The sequence below is a fragment of the Rhinolophus sinicus genome, linkage group LG02 (assembly GCF_036562045.2).
Source record: "Rhinolophus sinicus isolate RSC01 linkage group LG02, ASM3656204v1, whole genome shotgun sequence".
Lineage (NCBI taxonomy): Eukaryota > Metazoa > Chordata > Mammalia > Chiroptera > Rhinolophidae > Rhinolophus > Rhinolophus sinicus.
The window spans coordinates 170,621,838-170,636,385 of NC_133752.1; the positions used below are offsets into that span (position 1 = coordinate 170,621,838).

The following is a 14,548-nucleotide window of genomic DNA, read 5'->3' on the forward strand; positions in this document are numbered from 1 at the left end:
TTTTGAATTAGTGTTTAGATTTCTTCAGATAAATATCCAGAAGTGGAATTGCTGGGTCATATGGTAGTTCTATTTTTAACTTTTGGAGGAACCTCCATACCATTTTCCCTAGTGGCTATACCAATTTACAATCCCACCAAGAGTGCACGAGGGTTCCCTTTTTCCCACATCTTTGCCATGAGTTTTTTCTTATTGATTTACATGTTCCTTATTCTTTAGGGCTCTTATCATTTAGTCATATTCCTTGCTAATATTTTCCCAGTTTTAACTCAACATTTAATTTTATAGGTGAGTTTGTTTTAACTCACCTATATGCAGATATATGTAATCAAATCTACAACCTTTTTCATTGTGATTAATTTTATTACATTTATCTATGGTTGTGGAATTTTCATAATTTAATAATGCTTCAGATAACCAAGTATCACAGCATAATGATATATATTGATATACGTTTGATATATGCTGTGGAAACTTTGTTAAACCATAAATATTCCACAACCATGGGAAAACTGGAATGAAATTAATCAGTTAATGATGTATATTCTAATATATTCTTAGTTCTTAGGTGATCTTCAGATTGTTTCAGGTCTGTCTTTCTGTCTTGTTCCTTTCAGCTGTCTCTTGATTTTAACAGAGTATCACCCTCTTTTGAATTATTACAATTTGGTGATATATGTTACATATCGGGTATTAATAATCATACTTCTCCTTATGGTTATTCTTCATTTATAAAAATAACATTTCCTATGGTTTATATCTCGAGATGAATTTTAGAATCATTTTATCAGTATTTCCCAAATCTTATTTTTGTTTTAATGAAATAAGTGAAACTTGTTAGTTAATTTAGAAAATATCAAGGTTTTTCAGTATTTAGTGCTCCATCTATGTATGTAACTTTTTTTTTATTTACCCAATGTTTAAAAATTTAGTTCAGTCACATATGTACCCTGAACATTTTCTTCATATGTACGCTGAACATTTCTGAACTTTTCTTGTTGGAGTTATTGTAGACATTTTATACTCATTTTCTTTTTGCTGTTATGAATTGAATAATTTCCCCCTCATTATGTTACAGTAGGCAGAAAGAATAGGGCTGCAAGGAGAGGGGGAGAAAGGAAAGGAGGAGGTGAGGGGAGACAAAGGAGGGAGGAGATGGGATCATCCTTAAGAAAAAGTGCAGTTACCATACTTGCTAGAACTAGGTTTCAGCAGCAGCAAGCGCACCCAGGACACCATCTTGTCACTTTAAGTGAACTTTAGCTAATTATAATGTATTATAATATAATTAGCATTGCATTGACGAAAAATCTCCACCCTCTATGTTGCCATGACAGTGCCAACAGAAGCCAAATAAGGACAAAAATCCCTCCTCCTTATGGGAAGGAGTGGTCAGGGAGGACCCGCCTACGAACACCTATACCACCCTTCACCCCCAAATCTTGAGTATTTCTCACCCTCATTTTAGAAGTAATAAATTCCTAAGCCTCTTTGTTCTTCGGGGCAGCTGGTTTTCTCTGGGCCTGCCCACTCACACCATCTTGTGAGTGTACTATCCTCTTAATAATCCTACCAATTGCTCAGCTTATTAGCACGTATTTATATTCTTGCCTTCCACGAACACCAAGAACCCCTTTTTCCAGCAACAATTACAACTTACTGAGATAATTATATCTATTATATAGGGATATTATTAATGTTTATGTCTTCATCTTGCATCCAACTTCTTAAACTTCCTTAGTACATTTATGAGTATTTTAGCTGATCTTTCAAAGTTTACAGTACCATTGTCTAATCTTAAATATAATTTTTTCATCCATATTTCCAACATTAACTCCTATGTTTTGTGTCTTTCTCAGGACACAGAACTTCTGGGACCATTTTAAGACCAGAAGACAGTCACATTTTATCTTGCTCATGATTTTAATGTGCATCTCTTATTTTTCTATTTAGCATATTTGTAGGCTTATACAGATAATTTTAAAGGATATTCTTTATTATGAGAAACTTTCTATTTCTTGGTTTTTAAGATTTAAACAAATCAGGTTAAATTTTATTGACTGCTTCTTAAACAGCTCTTGAGATCACCTTGTGATTTTCTTACTGCTCCTGACATTATAATATATTTAATTAACAGGTTTTTCAATATTAAATCAGCTTTACCTACACAGAATAAATAATACTTGGTAGCATCAATACTTGATGATCCTTTTGCTATGCTCTGGAAAGATCTAGAGGAAAGATTCATTTCTTCCATTAAAATTAAAAGGTGCATTCAGGACCTAATGTCTCTTTTGAAGATAATATTTTGTAACTTCTCCTATTTCTTGCCATTAAGAATTTTCATTTCTTCTTGGTTCAATTTTGGCAATTAATGTTTTCCTAGGTAATTATCCTGTTCCTGTAAGATTTTGGACATTAATATAGCATACTTATCACTAAACATTGTTATTTCCTCTGATTCTTTTGTTACGTATCCTGACTAGATTTGTCAGGTGCTTTTGTCGTTACATTTTTTTCTGTAATGAATAAGCTCTTAGAACTATTAAATCTAATATACTTTAATATATTGATTTCCTGCTCTCATCTTTATTTTGTTTCAATTTAGTTTCCTTAGACTTGTTTCATGTTTTCTATTTTTTGTGTGTGTGTTCCATGCTTAGTTTATTTATTTTCAATCCGTGACAAAACAAAATTCAACTGAGTAAATTTGAAGAGCTAATTGATTTTACTCAATGATTCATTAATCAGGCAGCATCCCATTTAGCTAGTAAAAACGAGCTTTGGGTAGCTGTATAATATGGAAAACAGAAATGGGTGGGTCAAGAAAAGTTATTAGCAAAAAAAAGAAAAAGATTATTTTAGGCCTCCTTTGAGAGGAAGGGCAGAAGTCTGTCGTGCTGCTTATCTAGTGCTGATCAGGAAATAGGAAATTTCAGATTGACTGGTTAAAGGTAACATTCTTGGGAGAATTTGAAATTGCAATAAAGTCTTGGTTTGCTGTCATGGGGACAAGTGACTCCATTTGGGGCCTCTTGGTTTTTGTTGTTGTTTTTAATATTAATAGTTCCTTAAAAATGAAAACATATGTGCCTTTAAATGTGCGTCAGGGTAGAATTTATATCTGTATCCCTAAATTTGTAAATTCAGTTTCCTCATTTTCTTTATTTCTAAATAATTTGTAATTGTGGATTTCATTTCCTCTTTGACCAACTGCAGTTGACCCTTGAATAACACAGATTTGAACTACATGGTCCACTATACACAACTTTTTTTAAATAATTATAGTTGGTCCTTCATATTTGTGGGTTTTGCAGCCTTGGATTCAACAAACCAGGGATAGAAAACAATATTTTCTATCCATAATAGGAAATCTGAGGATGCAGAGAGCCGACTGTATGTATTATTTTATGCAATTTTATATAAGGGACTTGAATATCTGAGGATTTGGGTATGAACTTGGGTTCCTGGAACCAATACCCCTCAGATACCAAGGGTTACTGTAGCTAAGTTTTTGGAGAGCCAAAAGTTATACATGTATTTTCAACTGTGCAGGGGGTCCATGCCCCTAACCCCTACATTGTTCAAGGGTCAACTGTAGTTATTTAGGAACAGTATCTTCAATTTCCAGGAGATTTGATTTGTTATTTATGTTATGTTATACCTCTATAAAGAGAGTATATTCTCTTTTTGTACTAAACAAAGTAATCTTTATTGAACCACTATCAATCACATTATTCTAATTCCCTACATCATTTTATTTTTTGCCTATTCTATCAAAAACTAATCAAAGTGTGATATAATTATTCACAAGAATTGTTTATTTACATGTTTTTGTCCCTGCAATTCTAACAGATTTTGTTATCTTTCACTATTTAAGAGATGTTCATTGACTTTTCTTTAATTTGGATTGTGCATTTTATCAATATAAAATATAAAAAGATCCTCAATGTCCCTTCCTTTGACGTGGTTTTCCCTACGAATTCAACTTTGCTTAAAATTAGTATTTTCTGCTATCTTAATTTTGTCTTTGCCTTATCAATTCCTCATTCTATTATTATTATTATTATCATTATTATTATTATTATTATGTCATTTTGTGTTAGAGTTGTTTTTTGTAAGCAATTGTTATAATATATACTATAGTCATTTTTCCTTTCTCACTTCGGCCTTTTTTCTATTTACTCATCCTCGAAAGGAGATTTACTGAGAGTCATTATTTACCAACAGGGAATGTGTGTGGATTCCCTTAGCCCTGGTTACTTTCCATATTTTTGCTAAAATCTTCTGTGAAAGTGCCTTCATTAAAACCCAAGTTACTGCAAGAAGCAGACTGCTGAGCTAAAGTGAGAACTTTATGCCATTTTTTAGTTTTCCAACACTCCAATCAGATGATATGATTGTAAACTGTAATCTTAAGCACACGTGATTGTCAGGTGCTCCCCAGAATTCACCATCTTCTACAATGCTTTACTTCTGGGAGCTACACTTTTTGGATGCAGTGTCCTCTGACTATGGCATGCTCCCATTACTTCTTATCTCATGGTTTAGTTATCTCATGCACTCCCTGGTGTAGTTTAAAAGCAGAAGAACTTGTCACTGGGTATACTGGTTAGAAGGATACATGGAAGGGCTACTTCTCCTTTCCAACAGTAATTATGCATTAGAGCAACAGCAGCTACTAGTATTCTGTCTAGAACTGACCTTGATTTCTATGGTTGTGGCAAGTTCTGGTCACCTTCTATTCATCCTGTCGGTGAGGGAGGAATCCTCAACCTGAATAGTATAAGATGGCTGAAAACATCACACCGGACACTAAACAGATGACACTGACATCAGTCTATTAGTCACATGTACTCACAGCCCAAAGGAGGAAAGCATGGGGCCATAGGGCAATTGCACTGGGGAATAGAATGAACAACCAGGGTCTGTAGGGGAAGGCTTTGTGGTAACAAATGATGGGATGACCCCTTGGTTCCTGCAGGAGGATGTTATGCTTGTTTGAATAATGTTGAAGTCCGATAGGAAAGTGCAAGCTGTTAGGTAGAGTGCACCTAGTCTTGCTAATAGGGGAATTAGTCAGGTGGGGAGAACTTCCAGCGGGGTGGGAAGCATATCTGACCAGAGCAGGGAAACATGTGGTTAAGCCTTTAGGGCCCTGTGAGAATCAAAGACAGAAAGGCAGCACATGAAATTGTGAGCCTTACAATACAGGTCATAAATGGGATAGGAATAAAATATATTCCTCTTTCATATTAGCAACTTTGTGCTGTTTGTAGTATGCATGTGTAGGTCACCATATGTTTCTCAATTCAATTTCAAAAGCCTTAAATTTAGTGTAAATGACTCTAAGACTTTCACAATAGGTTAAATGTCAATCCTGGGATTTAGGTGGAAATGTCGGCTTAGGTATTTTAAAGGGTATTTGGGATACACTATTTCAAAGGCTGCTATCCAGACATTTTTAAACTGTTAAGAAGATGTTAAGTCATAAAAGTGGTAGTTCTGTTAGCATTAGTGGGGGCGATAGCAGTAGTGCGGTTATTGTCACAGTAAGAAGATGAGTGTTGTACTCAGTGACGCTTCGCTTTACTTCTCTGTGCCTTCACTCTTTAATCTGTAAAACACAAGAACTAATCTAGATAATTTGATAGCCCTTTTGTTTCTAAAATGATCACTACAATTTAAGATAAATAGAAACATTTTATTTAGTATCTATAAAGTCTATAGATAATTACCTGTTTGCATGTCTCTCCTACTAAACTATGAGTTCCTTTAATTGAACAACGTGGAGTGTCCATTCCTGGTACATGGAAATTTCTTAAAGGATTTTCAAATGAACAAATAAATCTAGCTGAACAAGAAACATTTGGGGGAGTTTTGAACAAGTCCAAATACTTTGCGAGTTTACATTATCTCAGTGGTCTCACACTCATTACTAACTAGCTGGTTGTACTAGACTCTTTACGTGGCACATTTTTTTCTCATGTTAACCTTCTTATCCACCCAAGCTGAGAGCTAAAGAAGTTGAGTTCATTCTATTCTAGGGCTAATATGTTCTCTTTATCTCCTTTTGCAAGGATGCTCCTGATTTCAATCCGCTACTAGAAGTGTCAGATGAAAAATGGCACAAATGTGAATTATGACAATAAAAGTTTATAAGCTACTAAAATAAAGTTATAGTACCTAAGAGCTGAGTCAACTGACAATGTTAAATCGAACATTTTACAACCAGTCCTTGGATAATGATAAAAAAAAAAAAAAATGGCACACAGAATATGAAGAAATATCTGAGGAAATGCGACCAAGATCTAGCTTAGGCTATGTGATTTTGTATGAGCTACTGCAAAAGTAGAGATGGGGAGGGATAATTGCATGTTTATGGAGTACCTCCTCTGTGTTCAACCGTTCACATTTGTATCTTTTACTTCCCATAACAGCTCAGTGACAGAGGTGCTGTTGTCATTTTAGAGCAGAGAAATTGAGGCTAAAGTGGTCCAGTTGGGCAAATGTCCAACAACGAAGCTCTTAGAAACAATGTTTGACTTCAAAAGTCTCTCTGACTCCAAAGCCCATGGTCTTTCTATCTCATTCTATATCCAATGCTATCTCTTTCCATAGACAGATAATCTCTACATAAATAAAGCAAATTTTAAGTTTCATAAAGAATCTCTCATTCCAACTTGATGCTAGTGTTTGTTCCATGCCATCAATACAGGTGATGATTTTACCATGAAGTTCACTATATAAATTAGCTACACAGAGAATATTAAATTATAGCTAAATAAGGCAAAACTACAGGGCTAGAAGGAAGACCAGTATTAGGAACAAAGCTGAACTCTACAAATGATATTTAAGAGGGACTATAAGAGTGCTATCGGAAGTTTGAATAGGTGATCTTTCATTGTATTTTTTAAATAACTCCACTCACAAATGTTTTGTGTTACTCATGAATTTCCATTGCCTTTCTCTAACCTTTCTAGTAAGACATCCTTCTGTCAGCCCACATGCCCATAATACCAAGTCACAGTGTGTCTCATCTGTGCCCGCCACACTAACCCCAGTGACAGACGCAAGCATACTGGCATGCCCCGGGGGTTCTGGTGCTATCTCCTGACAGACTGGTATTTGCTGTAATTGCACAATTCCTCAGAAATATTATGTTTTACCTTTACAGATCTTATACAATTTATATTCTTCTCCCTCATCTGACTTTGTTACAATATAAAGACAGTCTTTTCAATTACTTATTATGGACCAAAATTCATGCTCCAAGAAGAATTAATGTCATGTTAATTCTGAGGCTTCACATACTCTGTGCAAACTCCTTACTCTAGCCAGAGAAACATGGTGATAAAATGGTATAATCATATGACATGCAAAGTGCTGATGCGAAATGAAAAGGGCAGAAATATGATTGGGATATTAATTCAAGAGAAATAAGAAAATAGGACTGTTTGAATAGGTTTAGCAGGATGGTTTAGTTTTTCCTGAAAATATGTGTGATGTTATCTCACCTTACCTTGACTTTCACCCCAAATACTCTCATTCACATATAATCAAACGTTTCGTTTACACACACACACACACACACACACACACACACACACACACAAAGAGGGCTACAAAATATCCAATAGCCAGACACAGAGGGAAACATTCAGTGAAACTGCTCCTAAATATCAGATAAAGGCATCATGTCAATATAGCAATAAAACCATAAATTTCTATTGTAATGGAACACAAATTAATAAAATGGGGAAGTAGAAGTTACAAAATAGCTTTAAACTCAATACCACATATCATTTATAGGTCCAAGACTATAATGGACACAAGCTAATTTTCATGGTTGATCCATAATAATAGTCATTGAGAAGTTAAATGACAGAGGAGAAACAGCTTTAAATGGGAAGTGGCACAATTAATCACAGCTGTCATACTCATGCACTTGCTGACTATCAACCTTGAACAGAGCATTTAATTCAAATCCCATTTCAAAGTATGCACTGTCAAGAGAGAGGCCAAGAACCATTTTCTAGTTCAGGAGGCAACCCACAGCCCATGTGCCAAAAATGGCACTGAAAACCAAGCCTATTAGCACATAGACGGTGCTGATTCCACACCCCTCTTCATAACCCACTGTAGGAGCGGCTCCTATAAACAAGTAAGAAAATGCCAAAAAGCCTCAGCATCTGGCTATTAAAAGATGATCAATTTCTGTTCTCATAATGCATAACATTTTTTGGAAATATTCTGCCCATTCAGAACTGCAATTGAATTTAAGTTCTCTCTGTGAAGAGAGATTTTTGCCCTTTAAGCAATCTTTTAAACATTCTATAATACTATATATCTATAATATATTTGTTAAGACTATCCCATTGCTGTTTTAAAAGTTACATAAAAATAAATGTTGCATATATATTTCATATAATGTATTAAATAATATCTCAAAACTCACTGAAGAAAAATTGAGGGTGTGTAGAAATAGAGATAGATATATACATACACATATACATATAATCATACATATACATAGATATATATATTTGGGTATGGAAAGAGGAAAGAGTTGCAGCAAAAATCCAAAACACTAGTCAAATTTAGAAGCAAAAAAAACCAATTACCTTGAATCCTAAGTAGTTTTATATATACTCACGAGTAGTTTTATACATACCAGTTCCACTTCAGAAGAAAGTGGGGATAACTTATTTTTAGAAGAATTAAACTAAAGGTATTGTTCCTCAGTTGAGAAGACTATCTTCATGTCAACCAAAGATTGCAAATAATTTGACCAATAGGGTCTTTGGTATATAATAAGGCAACACTGGATTTATTTAAGTCGCCAAAATAATGCCTGGCATCTACACACAGTATCTCACTAACCTTACAATTAGCATATGCAACAGACTACTTGGTCATGGCAAGTATTTTTCATTCATTCGATGTATATTTATTAAACAGTCCCTACATGCCAGGCACTGTGCTAGATACTAGAAATAGAAAAATGAATAAGACAAACACATTTCCTGCAAATTAATAGGATAATCAGGGTTACTTTTACAGTCCACTTCTTCTGACACCTATATTGTGTTATGCAAATTGTTTTTCTGACCTTCAAAATATTTGGGGTGCTTTGCTTGTCATTTTACTGTTATTTACAGAATTAAATGAATTTTGACAATGAGTTTCAGATGAGCTTTTTGCTTTGTAGATATTATTGAAGCGAATAAAGCTCTATGAAATGTGGAATGATAAAATATTCACAGAAACTTACAACTCTGCAGTTGAATAACAATTACATTTGTTCCAAACAGGCAATTGGTTTCCAAACACATTAAACAAAGGCAATTTAGAAAGCTTCTTCTTCTTCTTGGCGTCATTAACATTGTTGAACGTCCTGGGATTCTGGAGTATTTCACAAAGGTCAGTATGTGTGTGGTGGGAGGAACAATTCCTGAGTTCAGGAAATACTGATCTCAGAACCATCACAGAGACAACGGGAATCCTGTACGCCATGACTGGACAAATTAGCATATGAGAGAAATTTAACAGATTATTCAGAGCAAGAAATTTCAATTTAGGCTTCACTTTTTTCATAGATCCTTATAATAAAACAATGTTTTACTTGATTCTCAATCATGTTCTAAAGGAAGGTTTTATTTTTCTCTCCACTTTTTAGTACCACTTTAGAATTAGAAATAACCATATTGGTAATAAGAATGAATGAATCATTATCACTAAAAGCAAATATCATTAAACAAATAGCTAGAAATCTAATGATGCTTCAGATTTGGATTCCATTCAGGACTTTAAATCAGCAGTGACCATTTCAAGGTCAATAACAAGCTGGGCAAAATGATTAGCCAGTCACCTGAGACCATTCAGTGACTTAGTATGTTTCATCTACCATTCATCCATTGCAGTCCACCTCTCTCTCTCACTGACATATACTGGATGGCTGTGTGCTTTTGAGAAAACTGTCTAACCTCTCTGAGCCTCTGTTTTCACACACATAAAAATAAAGACAATAATACCAACCTCTTGCGGGCTGTAGAGAGATGAATTTTGATAAAGGTACAAGCATAATATCGGCCACATAGTGGGAATGAAGCAGATCTTCATTTTCCTCACTTCCCTCCATTAATTTATCAATTAGTTGTATTTGTCACATCCATTGCCACTTCTCCCTTGCCTAAATCATTCTTTTATTCAGCTCATAAATTTCTTTTGGAACATCAGTCATGTGATAGTACTGCAGTCAACCAGAAGGATAGAAACAGTCAGACAATAATGTACTGCGACACCTACGCTCCTGCTCTCATGAAGCTTATGATCCAGTATGAGAGAGGCAGAATTAATGACAGAATCAAAAGTCTTAATGGTTATCTGAACTATAAAATTTCTTACCTTCTAAAATGTGCAAGTGATCGAATTGACCCTCTGCAATGTATAATTTCCCTGAAATGTTTATCTCATTGTTCGATTGAAAACCAAATTAGAAAATCAGACTCTTGCAAGAAGAATCCAACTAGAATGTCCTCAGCTTTGTAGCAAAACAGAGTCAACAACAGAAACTGAGGCTAAGGGCAGGGCCTCTCCCCACTCCGTCCATTGCCTTCAAACACATAAGTGGTGCCTTTTTGCCAATACTCACAAATTTGTACTGTTTCTCAAGTTTCACTTTTTCTCCCAGGGTAAGATTTGACCCTGTCTTTCATGCAGTAGTTTAAAAGGCCATCTCTAAAGTAAACCGAGTTGAATTCAGTTTCACAACGGAGCAGCACACACGTCAGTGCTGTCTAACCTTGCTCAGCCTCAGTTTCTTCATTTGTAAGATGGAAACAGTAAGAATAGTAATTGTGCCATAAAGTTGTTGTTAGGATGAGTAAATGCTCAAAAATGTTAGCAACAGTAATAATAATGGCCTCCGACCTTGCTTTATGCTCCCTCCTTCCACCTTTTTATTCTTCTTCTAGATTCAGCTGAGGTGTGGCCAAGATGACGACCATTATGAGCTAAGTTCAGGTAGAACTGGCACTGGAACCAGAATCTATTAGCTCAGAGATTTATTCACTCCTTTCTTCATTCATCCATTCATGCCATCAACACACTAAGCATTGTTCCAGGCACTAGAGAAATAGAATTGAAGAAAGCAAACTACTAGTCGACATGGAGCTAACATCTAGTGCTGGAATGAAAATATTTAAGGGTGATTCATTTTCGGTGATTGTCAGGCAAATACGTTACTAAAAAGAAATGGGTGATGGTAGAGTGGGGTGCAGAGAAGGAGGCAAGAATAAAATATACAAAGCACCAGAGATTGGAGAAACCAAAGATGAGAAGGGACTAAGTACTATTATAGGGTTTATTTAGAAATAAATCTGATTTTTAGTAAATGTCCATCTCCTGTAAACTCTTTTCTCTTTTTCTGCATACTTTTTGAGGTAAGAAAAAAAGAGGGAGAGAAAGAGGAAGAAACAAGCAGGAAGGGAAAAAATAAATTTTCCATGTGCTTAGCACTTCTGTGTCTTGGGCAGCATGGTGGACACATACAAATAACCTCATGTAATCTCTACCCCCTCCCTGTTACATAGATCCTATCACTGTACTTAAGAAAACTAAAGAATCTAGATAAGTACATAGCGTGAGTTCACACCGGATCCAAGTTTGTTTGTCTCTAAAGCCGATACACTTTCTCCTATATGCTGCTGCTTCTAATTGCCATAGAGGAGCCCGCTACCTGCTCTCTGACAACCCCTTAATTCTGGTGGGTAGGGAGAAACCAGTCTCTTCAGTTAAAGTCACTATACCCACCCTCACCTGTTAATCGACCACTCCACAAGAAAAGAATGGATGCCAACTATCAGAAGAAAGGAGAGTCTGGAAAATTTCCCTGCAGAGATTAAGTAGCTAGAACCAACTACATTAGAGCAATGGCACACATTGCCCACTGGGACAGGACAGGCCAAGCCAGAAGAGTGAAACAAGAAGGTGTATACGATTTAAGGCAGGAAGATCCGTGTCTGCAGTGAGGAGTATATGATTCTGATTTATTTCTATACTGATTATTATTGTCAAACACTAACAAACAATAAGTATGAGATGAAATAGGAGAAAATACAGGTGTCCCAGGGGACAGTATTATTGAAATATATTACTAATGAGTCAGATAGTGTTTGATGACAATACACATCCAACCACAATCCAATTTTTACCAAATCCAAAGGTGTTTGGAGCCACATAACAGTGGCTAATCTATCAAGAACAGGGCAGTCCCAAGTTATTCTTGTCCCCAAGATTTTGAGGACAGTGGATTAATTATGAAACAGCACCCTCACCAATATACAGGTGGCATTAAATCTATGTTAGCACGGGAGGGTACCCCACCACCAAGTTATATTAGAGTGATGTAATCCTGGTGTAAGTCCTAGAACCGAACGGACCCTGTCAGGGTTACTGGGATATCATGTAACTGGGTACAGTTAGGGATGATCCATGAACGTCAGGCCAGATGTTTTACCTTTCATTTGCACAAACAAAACAAAACAAAAACAGTCCCCTGACTCTGTATTAGAGTCCTCCTCAATCAAAGCTGAAAAGGGCAATGGTGAAATGTCGTACCTGAGGTTCTACAGGTGGTAGGTGAAGGAAGTAGACAGAAGAAAGGTCTTTTTCTTGCTGAAAAGTATTAGATAAAACCTCTATAGTGCTTAATATAAACACATATACCATACTGGATGCTAAAATAAAAAGACACTGTGGATGTTTCTGGGGGAAGGTGGCAAATGGGTATCTGTTTTTATAACAACCCTACTGTCCTTCCCATGTTATAAAACACATCTTATAAATTTGGTATCTATCATTGTACTTATTTTGTCAATGATACCTGTAATCTTTTGGGCATAACCTGTAACAATTATTGAAAGTGACATAAGTCAGAGACCAATGACCAGTTATTCATGTATATTCTTCTCTTACAGTTATTTTTTAGCCATATATTGAGAAGGAAAAGAAAAGAAAATTAGATTTGGAAAGCTTCACAAGTCAACAATAGATGTCTGACCCCAGAGACTTATACGTATTTGATAAAACTGAACTTATAACCCATATTCATTTTTTCATTCAGCAAATCTATACTGGACATCAGCTATGTACCACACATGGGCCAAAGCACTAGGAATACAGCCGTGACTAACCAGTCTGAAATTCCTACCCTCCTGGAGCTTACTCAAAAGTGTTTAAGAAAATATTTTGTCTTCAGAGGCAGCATGCCGTAGAGGGGAAAGGCCAGGATTCCGAGTAGCAAGAGATTCTGATTCCAAACCCAGCCTCTGCCAACTACTTACTATTCATATGAACTCGAAGCAAGTCATCTAACCTCTCAGAACTTCAGTGAAATGGCATGATTTCATCCTTCCAGGATTGTAGTGATAATTCAGTATGTTACGGTAAATCTAGTGCCCTAGCGTGATTGGTGCCTGCCACTTAGAAGACACTCAGGAAAGCCAGGAGGTTCTTGGGTCGGGGTGGAGGGTACACATTCTAGAAATATATTCCTGTATTTCTTCTTCGACAATGTTGTTTTCCACATAGTCTCAGCACCAAATTTACAAAATCCCTAGTGTGTCTGATAAACCTTTCATGAGTCTTAGCCGTCATGAAATCTGTAAAGTTGATGGGGTTTCAGACTTCAGTCTCTGGCTGTCAGACTCATTGCAGGTTGTAAAAGAGCGCCATCTAAAGGTCTTTATGAGACACCGTCATATGCACTAAAACTCCTTTTGTCGTGTTATAAAGACTGTTCTGGTGAGGGGTGCTCTTAAATAATCATCACTGCTGTGCCAGTATCTATGGGCCCATAATAAAAGGTAGACAAGCACAGGAGGAAAGCAAATGATTTATCAAGTCATCTACATCTGGTCCTGAAAAAAAAGCTTGCTTTCTTTCTTTTTTAGATATTGTAATCTAAATCATTTTAATGCCCAGAACATCAGTGGAAGTAATCTTGAAGAAACACTTCTCCTCCATGAAAAGTCTCTGAAATTTTATGGCAGTACGCAGGAATTTTCTTCGAGTATTGATTTTTGGGAGACAACCGTATGAAACTATATTTGATTCCACCTGTCTTATGAGCAAAGTGTTCATTGTTTTCTCCAGCTGAATATTTGATGCATTTTAGTTTGAGCTAATACGTATGGGAGTGGCTTTATGAATACTGTCTGTATACTTTATTTACAAAGAGTAATTCTGACTCCTCTAGTAAACTATTGTGCTTTTGCATTAATATGTTATACATTAGAATTAATACATTAGAGTTAATAATGTAATTGCAAAGTCTAGGTGATTACTCTGTGACAAGTGACAGTTTCCTATGCATCACAATAGTTTACAACTTTTTACAATGGTTCAGCCATTGAAAGCAACGTATATGATATTTTCTGAAGTTTTAATGTGCCATTAGAATCAAAATAACAGTATGTTATATTCTTCCTTTTAAGATTATTTATTGAACACTTATTATATGCCAGGCATTGTGATCATATACTAT

At 35.8% G+C, this 14,548-nt stretch overlaps 1 protein-coding gene across 1 annotated transcript in view; it reads left to right on the forward strand.

The window, feature by feature from the left end:
- Positions 1–14,103, forward strand: part of SLC15A5 (solute carrier family 15 member 5) — a 69,884-nt gene extending 55,781 nt beyond the window's left edge. The window contains 2 exon segments of the mRNA XM_019744690.2: positions 9,315–9,423; positions 13,956–14,103. Coding sequence (XP_019600249.2) covers positions 9,315–9,423; positions 13,956–14,103 — 257 coding nt within the window.
- The last annotated feature ends 445 nt before the right edge of the window (positions 14,104–14,548 follow it).